A 13232-nucleotide genomic window follows, 5' to 3' on the forward strand; every position below is an offset into this window, starting at 1 on the left:
ATCAAAGAACTTGGTAATAAAATAGTGATCACTATATTTATACGTCCGTTTTGTAATACACACAAGGCTGTTAGTGCAGGTGAACCCTTGATCGTTGTGCTAAAGATGTCCGATATATCAAAAAACCGAATGATCCGAATACATTTCATTTGTTTCGGTCGCAAAGAGGTCAAAGCGACAAGGTACCCCATCAAGAAAGAAATCCCCTCTTATTCGCCTTTCAAAGGACAATAATCAAACTTATAAAGCTCCTGACAGGCGTGTCTCATCCATTTTAGCTCGAAAGGTGTGGTCTCATCATTTTCAGGGAAACATAGAATCAATTTGCAATGAAGAACGGACGTCCGAGCGGATCAGCATAATCTCAAAAGACTCACTCTGAAAAAATCAAGAAATACTGCGATCAAAACCTCTGCAGAATATTTTTCTGCTTCACATGACAATCACGCTATAAATCATAAATCTTCTTTCGTGGCTGCGAATATTTTGCGAAGATCTGACAGGTGCCACTGATCTTACGTTAACCCTTAACACAGCCTAATTACAAAGTCAACACAAAACCACGAGGTAAAATGGTTACATACTCACTCATACGACGCGCTAACTAAACAATCCAAAATTATGGATAATGCACGTACCTGAAATCACTCTTGTTGCTTTTCTCATTCGAATTTAGTATTACATATCATCTCAAAGCTTCTCAAAAGATACACGAAAGGTGGCGAGACGAGCAAAAGGTCCAGCTCAAGTCTTTCAATGATTACTCGAAACTCATAGCCAAACAAGCGATATAATCTCGAATCGCCCTCACATTGGTATCACTCAACATCGTCCCTATAAAGTGGGATCCACAAGATGGATATCGATTCTCCCCCTTCACCATTCAATCCTGACAATACACAAAATTCACCTCATAAACATCTTGAATTACCTGGATTTTCTTCTTCTTTCCCATTACCATTCAGAGTATTATTCTTAATTGGTTTAGCACAATTATTATGGGCAATAAACCTTCATATATTATCTTCTTTAGGTTTAGACATAAGTTGGATATTAGATTTAAGAGATGATCCTGAATTTGATTCTGAAGAATCATTAAATACTTCGGAAATAGTTGAAGAAGGAGAAGCAGGTACAATAGAATTATCAACTCCAACTTCAACATTATTAATACCAAAACATCGTATTGGTGAAACTATTTCATTAGATGATGATATTTCGATTGAACCTGATACACCTATAAGACCAAATACATCAACAAGAATAATTCGACCACTTTCTAATAAATTACATGGTCCAGTTTATAAACTATGTTTACTTTACACTGCATGGTGTGGTAGTGGTTGGTTTATATTTAGATTATTAAGTAATGGAATAGAAGAAGATATGGAAAAATGGAGAATTATACCTGGTTTCCTTTGGGTAGGAATTATCGCGGGTATTTTAATACCCTGGAGAGGTATCGGTGAAAGAGAAAGAGCGGGTTTAAGAAGGTACGTCTATATCTTCGATGAAATCTGTTTTGGTCGAGCGGAGCTCATTGTTATCTGAACAACTTCAGAGCTATCAAACGTATTTTCTTACCCTCTTTCAATTCGCCAATCTTCTTCTGCGATGTCATTTTGGCAGATATCCTGACTTCATTCGCAAAAGTCCTGGGAGATATGTGGATATCAGCTTGTCAAATCTGGTTGGGCGAGATTACTCATGGTAGAGTTGGACGAGCTGGTTGGGCTGGATGGGTCACCCTTGGCATGGTCAGGTGGGTTTTCTTGATTTAATCTGCGACAAGGTATCTCCTGAAGAAGCAGGAATATGTTTGTTCGAAAGAAGATACTAACTTATAATCCCAAATGTAGTCTCCCATATCTGCTACGTTTCCGTCAATGCCTTTTAGAATACTACCAATCCTCCTGGACATCCCCTCGGCCACTTGCCAATGCCCTAAAATACTTTTCCGCTTTCCCTGTCATACTCCTATCAGCAGCTCAAAAGACAGTATTAGTTGAGGTTGCCACACAGAAAGGAGTGAGCGTACAAGAATTAGGTGAATTGCACGATAGGTGGTTTGGAGAACATAGATTATTCAGATTATGGTTATTAGCTGTTTGTGTCAATTCAATGTTTAGCTTTTACTGGGACGTTGAAATGGATTGGGGATTAGCTTTATGCGAAGTTGATACTTGGCTTGGTCCAAAAGGAGGTAGAAAAGAAGTTGCTTTAGGTTTACTTGGTTCTCCTGGATTAGGTGGAGGAAATAGAAGAAGGATTTCAGGAGGAGGAGATGGTTTATTTGATCGATTAAAGAAATTATGGTCAAAACCACATACAATAAATCATCAAAGATCACCTTGTCCTACACCAGGTCCAACATTCTCTTCCTCGTCTACTAATTCTTCACCTGAAACAACAACTAGATCACCAATTTTAGGATCTTCAAAAAAATCAATTTTTGCTTTTGGATTAAGACCAATTTTACTTTTACCTGATCCAATTGTATATCATTTGTTTACAGTAATAGATTTAGTATTAAGATTTACTTGGTCATTAAAATTAAGTAGTCATTTACATACTATAAGTGAAATTGAAAGTGGTGTTTTCATGATGGAAGCTTTAGAATTAATTAGAAGATGGATGTGGGTATTTATTAGAATTGAATGGGAAAATGTTAAAATGAGTGAAATGGCTAGATTTGGTAGATCAAATGGAATTTCATCAGGATCAAATACTTTATGGGAAAATAAGGATGATGATCCTTGAATGTATTTCAAAGTCAAGCAAGAACAGATAGATATTTCATAATTGCATTATATAGATTTTCGGTATTACTTTTTGCATCATCTAGAATGAGTCATTGCATATATTTCTATGATTATGATTAATATACAACATGGAAATGGTGACAGAAAGGGTTCGAAACATAATAATGACGATGATGAGTTGATGAGATTATGCTGATTTGAATCGCATTCATAATGAAATCCGTGACGATGATAAAAATTCTACCACTTCCTTCCGAATGCTTTCTACGAGCCAGAAAAAATATTAATCAGCTATAATCTTTTCAAATGATCAGAAGGACTGAAAAGTAGCTAACTTGTACACAATCTTTGAAAGCTCTAAATTCCTCTTCACACATTGATTTAGATACTTCCTGATATGATTTACCTATACATTTACCGTATGCTAAGGACTATAAGAAATAAAGAATGAACTATCAGTATTTCTGTACATATACAATGGGATTCTATGGGAATTAGGTTCGCTCAAATCAAGTAATTTATAAAAGCTGTATTTCTGATTTACATTTTACAACAAAATATTAATCGAAAATTGTTGAGAAGGGGAAGTCGACTCACTTGACTTGAACATGATTTTGAAGCTTTTGCTAAAGTCTTAAGTGGTGTTTTATCTTTGAAAGTTGCCCTAGCTGGCATTGTGATACAAAGTTGATTAGATGATGCATAAATGAATCATAAGTAATATATATCGATCTATTTGTTAAGATGAAGTATAAGAGTAAAAGGACGATCTTGATAAGTGGAGGTGAAGTGAAATGTATTCAAGTTACTCACTTTAATTTAACTATTACCCCATTTTAATTGATGGAGAATTGATTAGTTGCCGCTATGATGGTCATATATCGTTTATGGTTACCAAGCAATTCATTTATATTCATATAAAATATTGATAGCTATTCAAATCCTTTCTTAAGCATTTCATCACCGAACGACAAGAGAATTAGAGCAGCATATCACGTTATTCAGACAGATATTGAAAAGAATCATCGAAATAAGAACTCGCCCGACAGCACTTACTCCTCTTTCCATTATCAACGCGCAGCGGAATAGCTCGAATTCAATTAGGATAGCACTTGGACTTTCAATAGATTGTCGAATCGACGTAACTCCTCCAAAGCCGAAGGCCAGCTATATTCACTTGTATTTTAGCTTCTAGTACGGAACAAGATGTCTTGGAGGATTGGAAAAAGTGAGTTATATGCTATATCCATGATTAGAGAATGTACACAAGGCGCGGGAGTCGCGTGAATTGGTATTGCGATTAGATAGCTTAGAAACCTGGGGCTACTTGTCTTATTTGACAAATGGACGTCATGGCCTCACAATATTAATGCTGATGACATTGTAAATAAATTGATAGAGATAAAAGACTCGGGCTTCCTTGGAACCAAGCATCATCATTCAAATACCTCATCAACAATTACACCTTCAGATATATCTCGTTCAACAACACCGACACCAGGTAATCCCCATCCTGATGAAGTCGCTAGACCACCTGTGGCTAAGTCAGGTATGCTCAAGATTAGAGTAACGGCTGCCAAAGGTTTGAACCTACCACAAGGAGGTAAGTCAGCATTTATTCAAAACACAACCTTATCTAAGCTAACGAGTCAATTGAATATCGTAATATAGTTCCTGTCCCAGCACCTGTTCAAGCAGCATTACAATCACCAACATTATCTTCACCTAGAGTCAATTCACATTTAAGAGGTGGATCAAATGCTCGTGATAGTTTACAAAGAAAACAAGTTTGGTGGTTACCTTATGTTGTTTTAGAATTTGATAAGAATGAAGTTTTAGTTGATGCTCTTGGTGGTGATTTATCTTCACCTGTTTGGATGTATTCAGCTACTTTTGATGTTAGTCGTATTTCAGAATTATCAGTAACTGCTTATTTAAGAACAACTCAACCACATTTGGAAGGTCAAGAACCTAAAAATAATGGAAATGGTGAAGAAGGTGATGATATGGGTAATAGTGATTTATGTTTAGGTGGAATTAGATTTACACCTGATTTGGATGCAAATGTGAGTACAATCAGACCTGCCTTTATTGTCATTCCACAATCACAACAAATACTCACATCGAAGGGGAATGCTGATGGCTAACTATGCCTATTTGTAGAAAACGACAGACGAATGGATCAATGTATCTGGTGGAAGTGGTGCATTCCATGTTCAAGTTTCCTTTAAACCTGCACAGGTGAGCGAGCTCCTAGACTTCGTCCCTGACAGATAGGAGCTTATGGGAAATCTGAACAGGGTCAACCATTAACAATCGACAGCTTCGAATTACTGAAGGTCATAGGAAAAGGATCTTTTGGAAAGGTATGCGAAGCGCTCTTTAGACATGGAATCCAAACACTGATTTGTTAATATGATGAATAGGTCATGCAAGTTCGAAAAAGAGATACATTGCGGATTTACGCTTTGAAGACAATTAGAAAAGCTCATATCGTATCAAGATCTGAAGTAACGCATACATTAGCGGAAAGAACAGTATTGGCACAAGTCAATTGTCCGTTCATCGTACCACTGAAATTCTCATTCCAATCGACCGAAAAACTGTATTTAGTATTGGCTTTCGTCAACGGAGGAGAACTTTTCCATCATTTGCAACGTGAAGGGAAATTCAACGAGACTAGATCGAGATTCTACGCTGCTGAATTGCTATTGGCTCTGGAGCATTTACATGGGTTCAATGTCATCTACCGGTCAGCCCTATTACTTCCTCATCTGAGCGTTAACAAAGACTGCCGAGCGAAATCTAATGCCCTCTGTTGGTTTACAGTGATTTAAAGCCTGAAAACATCTTACTGGATTACTCTGGAAATATAGCACTATGTGATTTCGGGTTATGTAAACTCAATATGTCTGCGTCCGATACTACGAACAGTCAGCTACTTTCTGTTGTCAGTCTGAAAATCCTGTTGCCGATAGCTGACAATCATTGTTAAATTTCGCAGCCTTCTGTGGTACACCTGAATAGTAAGCTTCGTGACCTTCCTCATTGAAGAATAAGCTGATTGAACGACATTCATAGTCTGGCGCCAGAATTGCTTTCAGGTCATGGATATACCAAATGTGTAGATTGGTGGACTCTCGGTGTGCTGCTGTATGAAATGGTAAGTGGATCTTGTGGTTTAGCCTGGTATTGTGCTGCTTGCTTTTAAGGCTTTTCATTCATATATGCTAAACTTGTTATACGGTATCGTAGCTTACCGGTCTCCCACCATTTTACGACGAAAACACCAACGAGATGTATCGAAAGATCCTCTCCGACCCGCTAAGATTCCCAGATTCGATGGGTTCAGAAGCTCGATCACTGTTGACTCAATTGTTAAATCGAGACCCAGCTCGAAGATTGGGTGTGAATGGCGCTCAAGAGATCAAAGATCATCCATTCTTCTCCAAACATATCAAGTTTAGTAAATTGTGGGCTAAACAAATTCAACCACCTTTCAAACCTGCTGTCGTGAGTCTAATGTCTTTATGGAGGCCTAGATTAGCGCCAAGCTGACGAGTTGTTGCATCCTGCGTTTAGGCAAGCGCAATTGATACTTCTAACTTTGATGAAGAATTTACATCAGAAGTACCACTGGATTCCGTTGTTGATGATTCACATCTTTCCCAGACTGTACAACAGCAATTGTGAGTGTTGCACGCTAGAAGCCTTCAGCCTGTGATACATTACAAGAAAGAAGCTGATGACGATTTGAATCGCAGCGAGGGATTCTCGTGGAGTGTATCACCTCTAGGCGAGTCCGTAGGTCGATACTAGGTCAACATGGATATGCGATTCTGGGTAGATTACGAGCGTGAGGCAGTGTTATGATATGTCCATATGCCGTCAAATGAGACATGATACTACGTGATCTCTATACGATGTCTTGCTACCGATTGCTCCAATATTCGATGAAATAATATCAATGACTTGTCTATATATCAGTAGAATTGTTTGTCGATACAGCATGTAAAATTTCGATCATGTATTTGTTTTGCTTTCATATATTCTTTGACGGAGCAAGCTAATTGAGGTATGACTCTTTCCATTAAGCGAGGTACTCATCTTATCGATAAAGCGAAGATAACCAATATGTTTGTTTAATGTATGTGATAACAATCTCTGTCAACGTTCATTGATGTCATATACTAGTATCAGGTATAAAGCGGATATATGAGGTGAAGACCGGGATCTACCGGAATGAATATCCGATAATTGAATAATCGGATTTACCGGACCGGATCTTTCTTTTTGGGATCTTGATTTGTTGAATTGTTCGTATATCAACGTCGGTCGATATATGAGAATGAATAAGGATAAGGATATGAGTATATTTGTTATCTCTTTAGTTAAATTTATCTTCTTTCCCAATTATATCATCTTAAAGCATCTTGTTTAAAATATATCTGATCAATCACTGTATTAAAGTTTTTCTTACAAACGAATCAATTACAAAATGTCTGTAGAAGGTAAAACTAGTCAAACTGCTGTTGTATGTCATGGAGGTGTTGATTTAAGAACTGTAAGTTTGTGTCTTCTTTAAATTTGAATTGAAATTGAAGTGATTGGGAGATTTGAGGAGGAAGGGTGCTGTGATTGAGTGGTAGTAGTTGCAGTATGATGTAAGAGGTTTGAAAATGAATAAAGATAGTTAGAAAGTGCCGAAATTCGAAGATTGAATGTGATGGGGAATGATAATACCTTTGTATGAAATTGATTTATATGATTTCAATCATTAAGATCGAGTTGTCAAGGAAAATATACAAGTCAAAGCTTGAATGCTGATTAATCAATATTTTCATATTTTAGGAAACTCGAGAAATTCCTCAACCTAAAGATGGTGAAGTTCAAATTCAAGTTGCAGTAACTGGATTATGTGGATCAGATTGTAAGTAATTATGAAACCTCATATATATATATCTTACAAATCTCAATGAATCAAAGAAAAAAGCTAAATACAAAAATATCGATTTAGTACATTATTATTTACACGGTGCAAATGGAATTTTTAAAATACGTGAACCACTTGTATTAGGACATGAAGCAGGTGGAATTATTACATCAATTGGATCAAATGTTGATAAAAGTTTTGGTTTAAAAATTGGTGATAAAGTTGCAATGGAAGTTGGAGTTTCATGTAAATCATGTAAAAATTGTAGAAAAGGAAGATATAATTTATGTAAAAATATGAAATTCGCAAGTTCTGCTAAAACTTTTCCACATTTAGATGGTACTTTAAGGGAATTTATGACTTGGCCTGCTGAATTAGTTTATAAGTGAGTTTTTTTTGTTTTTTTTTTTCTTTCAAAATTAAAAAAGATAAAAAAGAAAAGTAAACGAAAATACTAATTTTTGTTTTTTTTCTTTTTTAAAAAAAAAGGCTTCCAGAAGGATTAGATTTATCACTTGCAGCATTAGCTGAACCTTTATCAGTTGTTTTACACGCATGGAGAAGAGCAAATTTACAACCTGGTTCAAAAGTTTTAATAATTGGTACAGGTGCAGTAGGATTATTAGCATGTGCATTAGCAAGAGCATCAGGTTCAACAACAGTTATTGCAATTGATATTGAACAAGGTAAATTAGATTTTTCAAAATCACAAAATTGGTCAACAGGTATATTTTGTTTACCAAAAGGACCAAGAGTTAGTGGATTAGAATCTTTAGAAATTGCTGAACAAAATTGGAAATTATTAAAAGAATCAAATGTAATTCAAGAAATTGAAGGTTTAGAAGATGGTTTTGATGCTGTTTTTGAATGTACAGGTGTTGAAACTTGTATGCAATTAGCTCCTATGGTTAGTAGTTGTTTTTTTTTTCTTTTTTTCTTTTAAATATCAAAAAAAGGGAATTTATCGCTAATTTTTTTCTTTCTTTTTTTATTTTTTAAAAAAAAGGCCGCTGCTATTGGATCAAAAGTATTATACGTAGGAATGGGTACAAAAGTACTTTCATTACCATGCGGACCTTCTTTACTTTCTGAAGTAGATTTAATTGGAGTTTTTAGATATGCGAATACTTATCCAGATGCTTTATCATTATTAGCATCAGGTAAATTAGGTAATGTTGGTGCAATGGCATCACATTATTATTCTTTAGAAAATGCTGAACAAGCATTTAATGATTTAAGAAGAGGTAAAGATGATAATGGTAAAACTGTTATTAAACCTATGGTTGGAAATTTATCTTTAATAGGAAAGTAATTCCTTTTTCTGAAAAACAAAAACAACACAAAAAAAACAAAAACAAAAACAAAAACGAAAATCAATGTAAATTCTTGTTTTTGTATTCTTTCTGCCTTTTCATTATTTATATTATACCTTGTGTCATGCATCATATATTATATCCGGAGAAAAAAAGGCAAAAAGGTAATTCATTACATCTATGCATTGCGTTTCATTTTGAATTTTCATGATTAATTTACGATTTATTATATCGTCTTTATTATTGATTTACTTCACAATTAATCATACCGAATATCTTCTTTCCATCTCACCTTACATGCCTATTGCACTCAAAACGATTCCTCCTCAAGATGAAATTCTCCCTAAGAAGAAATCAAACCTTGTCTACCACCCATAATCTCAGCTAATTTCTTAACATCAGACCACCATTCATCTTTACCTCTTCTAAGTTTCATATCAGTATGTTTAAGTACTTCTTCCATTGTAGCATAAACAATTGATGATCCTCTAATAGCAATCATTGTAGCAGTTTCAGTTGAATAAGTTCTTTTGGTATGTACACCTTTAGATCCACGATGAGAAGATTGAGCATTAGGTATAGCGTGTTTTTCTAAGAATTGCATACATCTTAAACTCAATCTTGCTGCTCTTGTTCTATCCATAGGTGAAGGTGTTCCTCCTTGTAATGTGTGACCTAATGAAGCTGATCTAGCGTCAAATAACTCTTTACCTTCTTCTTTGAAGATTTTGGTGAGTACTTCAGTGGTGTAGATGTTAGAAGATTTCTCGGATCTGTGGCAAGAAAATAACATGATTAGCAGATGACATTTAAGGTGACATCCGAATTACACTCACTTGATCACCAATCTACCTTCACTCTTACCCTTAGCGTCTAACGAGTATCTCTTGGTCAAGAACTCTACATCTTCTTGTAAGAGCTTGAGGGAAATTCCATCTTCCGGAGTGTAAACAAGTACAGCACCGACCTATGCCCGCAAGTAATATTAGCATTGTCATTTGGGTATATAGACTAAGCCAACTTACAGCCAAAGCACCCATCGTAGCGAGATATCCACTCATACCACCTTGAGTCTCTACAACGAATACTCGGTTTCTACTAGCTGAAGCAGATTGTCTAATAGCATCACAAGCATCCACAAGGGCATTGAGGGAAGTATCACTTCCAAGAGAGAAATCAGTCATGGGAACATTGTTTGAAATTGTTGCGGGTAGATGAACCATTGGAATTTGGAAACTTGGGTAATTCGATCGGTTTTGTTCAAGAATCAAAACCGAGTTGAAAGCTTCGAATCCACCAATGACCAATAGAGCATCTAAAGCATGTCTTTGGAATCCAGCAGCTACATTACCCAAGTCCACATTGGGCAATGTTCTATTGGTACCTAATTCCGAACCACCTCGAGTAGTCCAGGTGTCCACTCTCAACCAAGATAATTCAGAAACATTGTCGTCTAATAGTCCCTCGAAACCATTGTAGATCGCAACTGGAGTATGACCTCTGTTGTGACAAAATCGAACGGCTTGTCGTGTAGCAGCGTTCATGCCACCGGCAGGAGCTCCCACATGGATGATACCAACTCGAAGTCGCTTTTCTTTGGGCGCTTCTTCGTCAACTGCGAGAGAAGAACTTATTTGGAAAGCTTGGAGCATCTCTCGGAATTCTGAATCCCGGTAAGTCATGGCTTTAGCAAAGTCTTGGTTCTCGATAGCTTCTGCAACCGCTTGAGTCTGACAACAAGTAATCAGCTCCAATCCGATGTACCTGTCAACCCTTAACCACTTACTTGAGCAACAGCTTCTAGAAGAGGTACTTTAGTGATCTTGTTCTCTTGAATACCGATCATGTAGGAAGGTGTTTCAGGAGTAGCTTCAAGAAGAGCTTGGACGGCTTGGACACCTTGAAGGGTAGGCTGTATGACCAACATCAGCTGAAATTTCTGAATGACAATGTGGCAAGCTGACTTACCAAGATTCTATCGAAAGCACAAGGTCTTCCTCCTCGTTGGGTGTGACCCAGAGTGGTAACTCTGGTATCAAGACCCAATCGATCGACAAGAATATCCTTAACGTAATCAGGTTTGATAGGTTTGAGATTTCTATCCAAGGCACCTTCGGCTACAATGACGATAGACTTCCTCTTACCGACTTTTCGGTGAGATTGAAGCAAGTTACACATTTCGCCCTCCCAATCATCAGTTGAAGGAGGTGATTCAGGGATGAAAATGAAGTCTGCTCCCATCGCTACACCGGCCAATAAAGCTAACCAACCACAATGTCTTCCCATAACTTCAATTACGAAAGCTCTAGAGTGAGAGGAAGCAGTGGAAGCGATGGAGTCGATAGATTCGCAAATTCTGTGTAAAGCGGTGGGAGCACCAATTGTGAGATCGGTCATTGACATGTCGTTACTAAGAGATCATTCATCAGCTTGACGATAATTTCAAGCTTCCGAGACTGCAGTAGGTTTACTCACTCGATAGAACCGACTAAACCAACAATGTTGAGGTGTCTGAAGGTTTCTCTCTGCTCAGCATCGATTTTTTCTATAAGTACAAGATCGTGTCAGCTGGCTTAGTATGATGACTGGGGCATCATAACTAGCTTACCAGTAGCTAAGAGCTCATCCATAAGACTTGGCCATTCTCCCCTCAACTTATCGGCACCAGTCAAAGATCCATCTCCACCACAAACCGCTAAGCAGTCGATACCGTACTTGATCAGATTATGAGCAGCTTTGAGTCTACCTTCTCGTTCTCGGACTAATGTGCAATTAATGATTTCCTCAGCATTGTTCTGGAGATAAAACCAATCACATGGAAAAGTTGTCACTCACAAGATGGACATCTAGAACTTCCAATGAGAGTACCTCCTTCACCTAACCAACCTCTAACATCATCCCAACCTACTCTAACGATATATCTTCCTTTCAAACTTCTACCTTGTTCATCTTCTTCATCAGCAATTACTAAACCTTGAAGACCATGTGCAGCCATTTCTTCGATATCACCTTCTCCAGCTCCATCTTTAAGTAATTCACCAAAACCAAAACTTAAAGGTGCATTTGATAAAGGAGCTACTCCTGATGGATCAGTGAAATGTACTCTATCTTCTTGAGTATCTTCTTCTGATTCTGTTTGTGTATTGTTTAAAGCATTGCTTGCTTTTTCAAGTTCGATTTGTTTTGAAGGTGGTAAAGAAGAAAAAGAAACGTTTTTATTATTTGTTGTTGTTGTTGATGATGATGTTGAAAGTGGTTGAAGATTTGGTGATTGATTTACTGATGTAGAAGGAGTACGTTTTGGTGTTGGTGAAGGAGTAGGTTCAGATGTATTTCCTCTTACTAAACCTTCCCATCCTTCTCTTATGATATATGCTTGACATCCTCTTGCAATAGATTGTCTAACAACTGCTCTAACTGAAAATTTATTCAAACATAAATTTAAATTAGCATTTTTAATTTGTTTTATTTTTCGGAACATATTTATAGAAGTTAATTTTTTGAACTTACCAGCAGCGTTCATACCAGCTGAATCTCCACCAGAAGTTAAAACAGCAACATTCTTTTGTCTTTTATTTCTTGTTATAGAAGAAGAAGAAGAAGATTTTGAATTATTTTTTTCAGCAATTATAGGTATTTTAATATTTTCAGCTTTATCTAATAAACCTTCAGAAATACCTTCTGTATCTTTTGTTTGAATATTTTCATTTTGTTCTTGTTCTTGTTCTTGTTCTTTTTCAATTGGTGACATATTTCCAATTTGTTGTTCACTTACGTGAGTTGGATTTAAAGCTGTATCATTCAAAGTTGAATCAATTGTTTTTTGAGGTAACATATTATTTGTTTTTTTCTCTCTTTGTACACAATCTTTTGTCTTTTGAACAACAAGAATATAATTGAAAATAAGAATGAAAATCAAAAGATTAAGATTATAATCAACGTGTGAAATGTGGGGGATAAAGAGTATGCCGCCGGGTAGAAATGATTGAAAAAAATGGAATAATTATGACGTTTGATATGAACAATCAATTTGATCCCGAAAAGGTATAACCCTAAAAAATAGGCACAGTTAGGTGGGTAATACTAGCACTCGTACTAATCTGACATCATTCATATATAACTATTATTACCTTGTTGATAAGATTCGTAATGCTTAATGCTTCACTTCGTCTCACTCAAGACATTCATCATCCTTCACTCATATGATTTTAACAATGCACAATT

The 13232-nt window shown here is 36.5% G+C and overlaps 4 protein-coding genes across 4 annotated transcripts; 3 read left to right on the top strand and 1 right to left on the bottom strand.

Annotated features, from left to right (window-relative positions):
- Positions 1-855: 855 nt before the first annotated feature.
- I206_101907 (uncharacterized protein) lies at positions 856-2760 on the top strand (the record flags this gene model as incomplete). Its single annotated transcript, XM_019158698.1, has 3 exons — positions 856-1493; positions 1562-1762; positions 1860-2760. The coding sequence occupies 3 exons, from the start codon at positions 856-858 to the stop codon at positions 2758-2760; spliced, it is 1740 nt and encodes a 579-aa protein (XP_019008444.1).
- Positions 2761-3968: 1208 nt separating this feature from the next.
- I206_101908 (uncharacterized protein) lies at positions 3969-6581 on the top strand (the record flags this gene model as incomplete). Its single annotated transcript, XM_019158696.1, has 12 exons — positions 3969-3990; positions 4162-4365; positions 4434-4828; positions 4926-5003; positions 5063-5128; positions 5189-5514; positions 5592-5695; positions 5767-5788; positions 5844-5925; positions 6018-6275; positions 6345-6451; positions 6527-6581. 12 exons carry the CDS (start codon positions 3969-3971, stop codon positions 6579-6581), a joined length of 1719 nt encoding a protein of 572 aa, XP_019008442.1.
- A 679-nt stretch (positions 6582-7260) lies between these two features.
- I206_101909 (uncharacterized protein) lies at positions 7261-9007 on the top strand (the record flags this gene model as incomplete). The annotated part of the gene is made up of 5 exons (XM_019158695.1): positions 7261-7326; positions 7614-7692; positions 7780-8080; positions 8185-8602; positions 8702-9007. 5 exons carry the CDS (start codon positions 7261-7263, stop codon positions 9005-9007), a joined length of 1170 nt encoding a protein of 389 aa, XP_019008441.1.
- Positions 9008-9351: 344 nt separating this feature from the next.
- I206_101910 (6-phosphofructokinase) lies at positions 9352-12843 on the bottom strand (the record flags this gene model as incomplete). The annotated part of the gene is made up of 9 exons (XM_019158694.1): positions 9352-9781; positions 9845-9975; positions 10034-10738; positions 10795-10920; positions 10977-11418; positions 11484-11553; positions 11617-11769; positions 11844-12425; positions 12519-12843. The coding sequence occupies 9 exons, from the start codon at positions 12841-12843 to the stop codon at positions 9352-9354; spliced, it is 2964 nt and encodes a 987-aa protein (XP_019008440.1).
- Between the last annotated feature and the right edge of the window lie 389 nt (positions 12844-13232).

Source organism: Kwoniella pini, chromosome 2 (genome assembly GCF_000512605.2).
Source record: "Kwoniella pini CBS 10737 chromosome 2, complete sequence".
NCBI lineage: Eukaryota > Fungi > Basidiomycota > Tremellomycetes > Tremellales > Cryptococcaceae > Kwoniella > Kwoniella pini.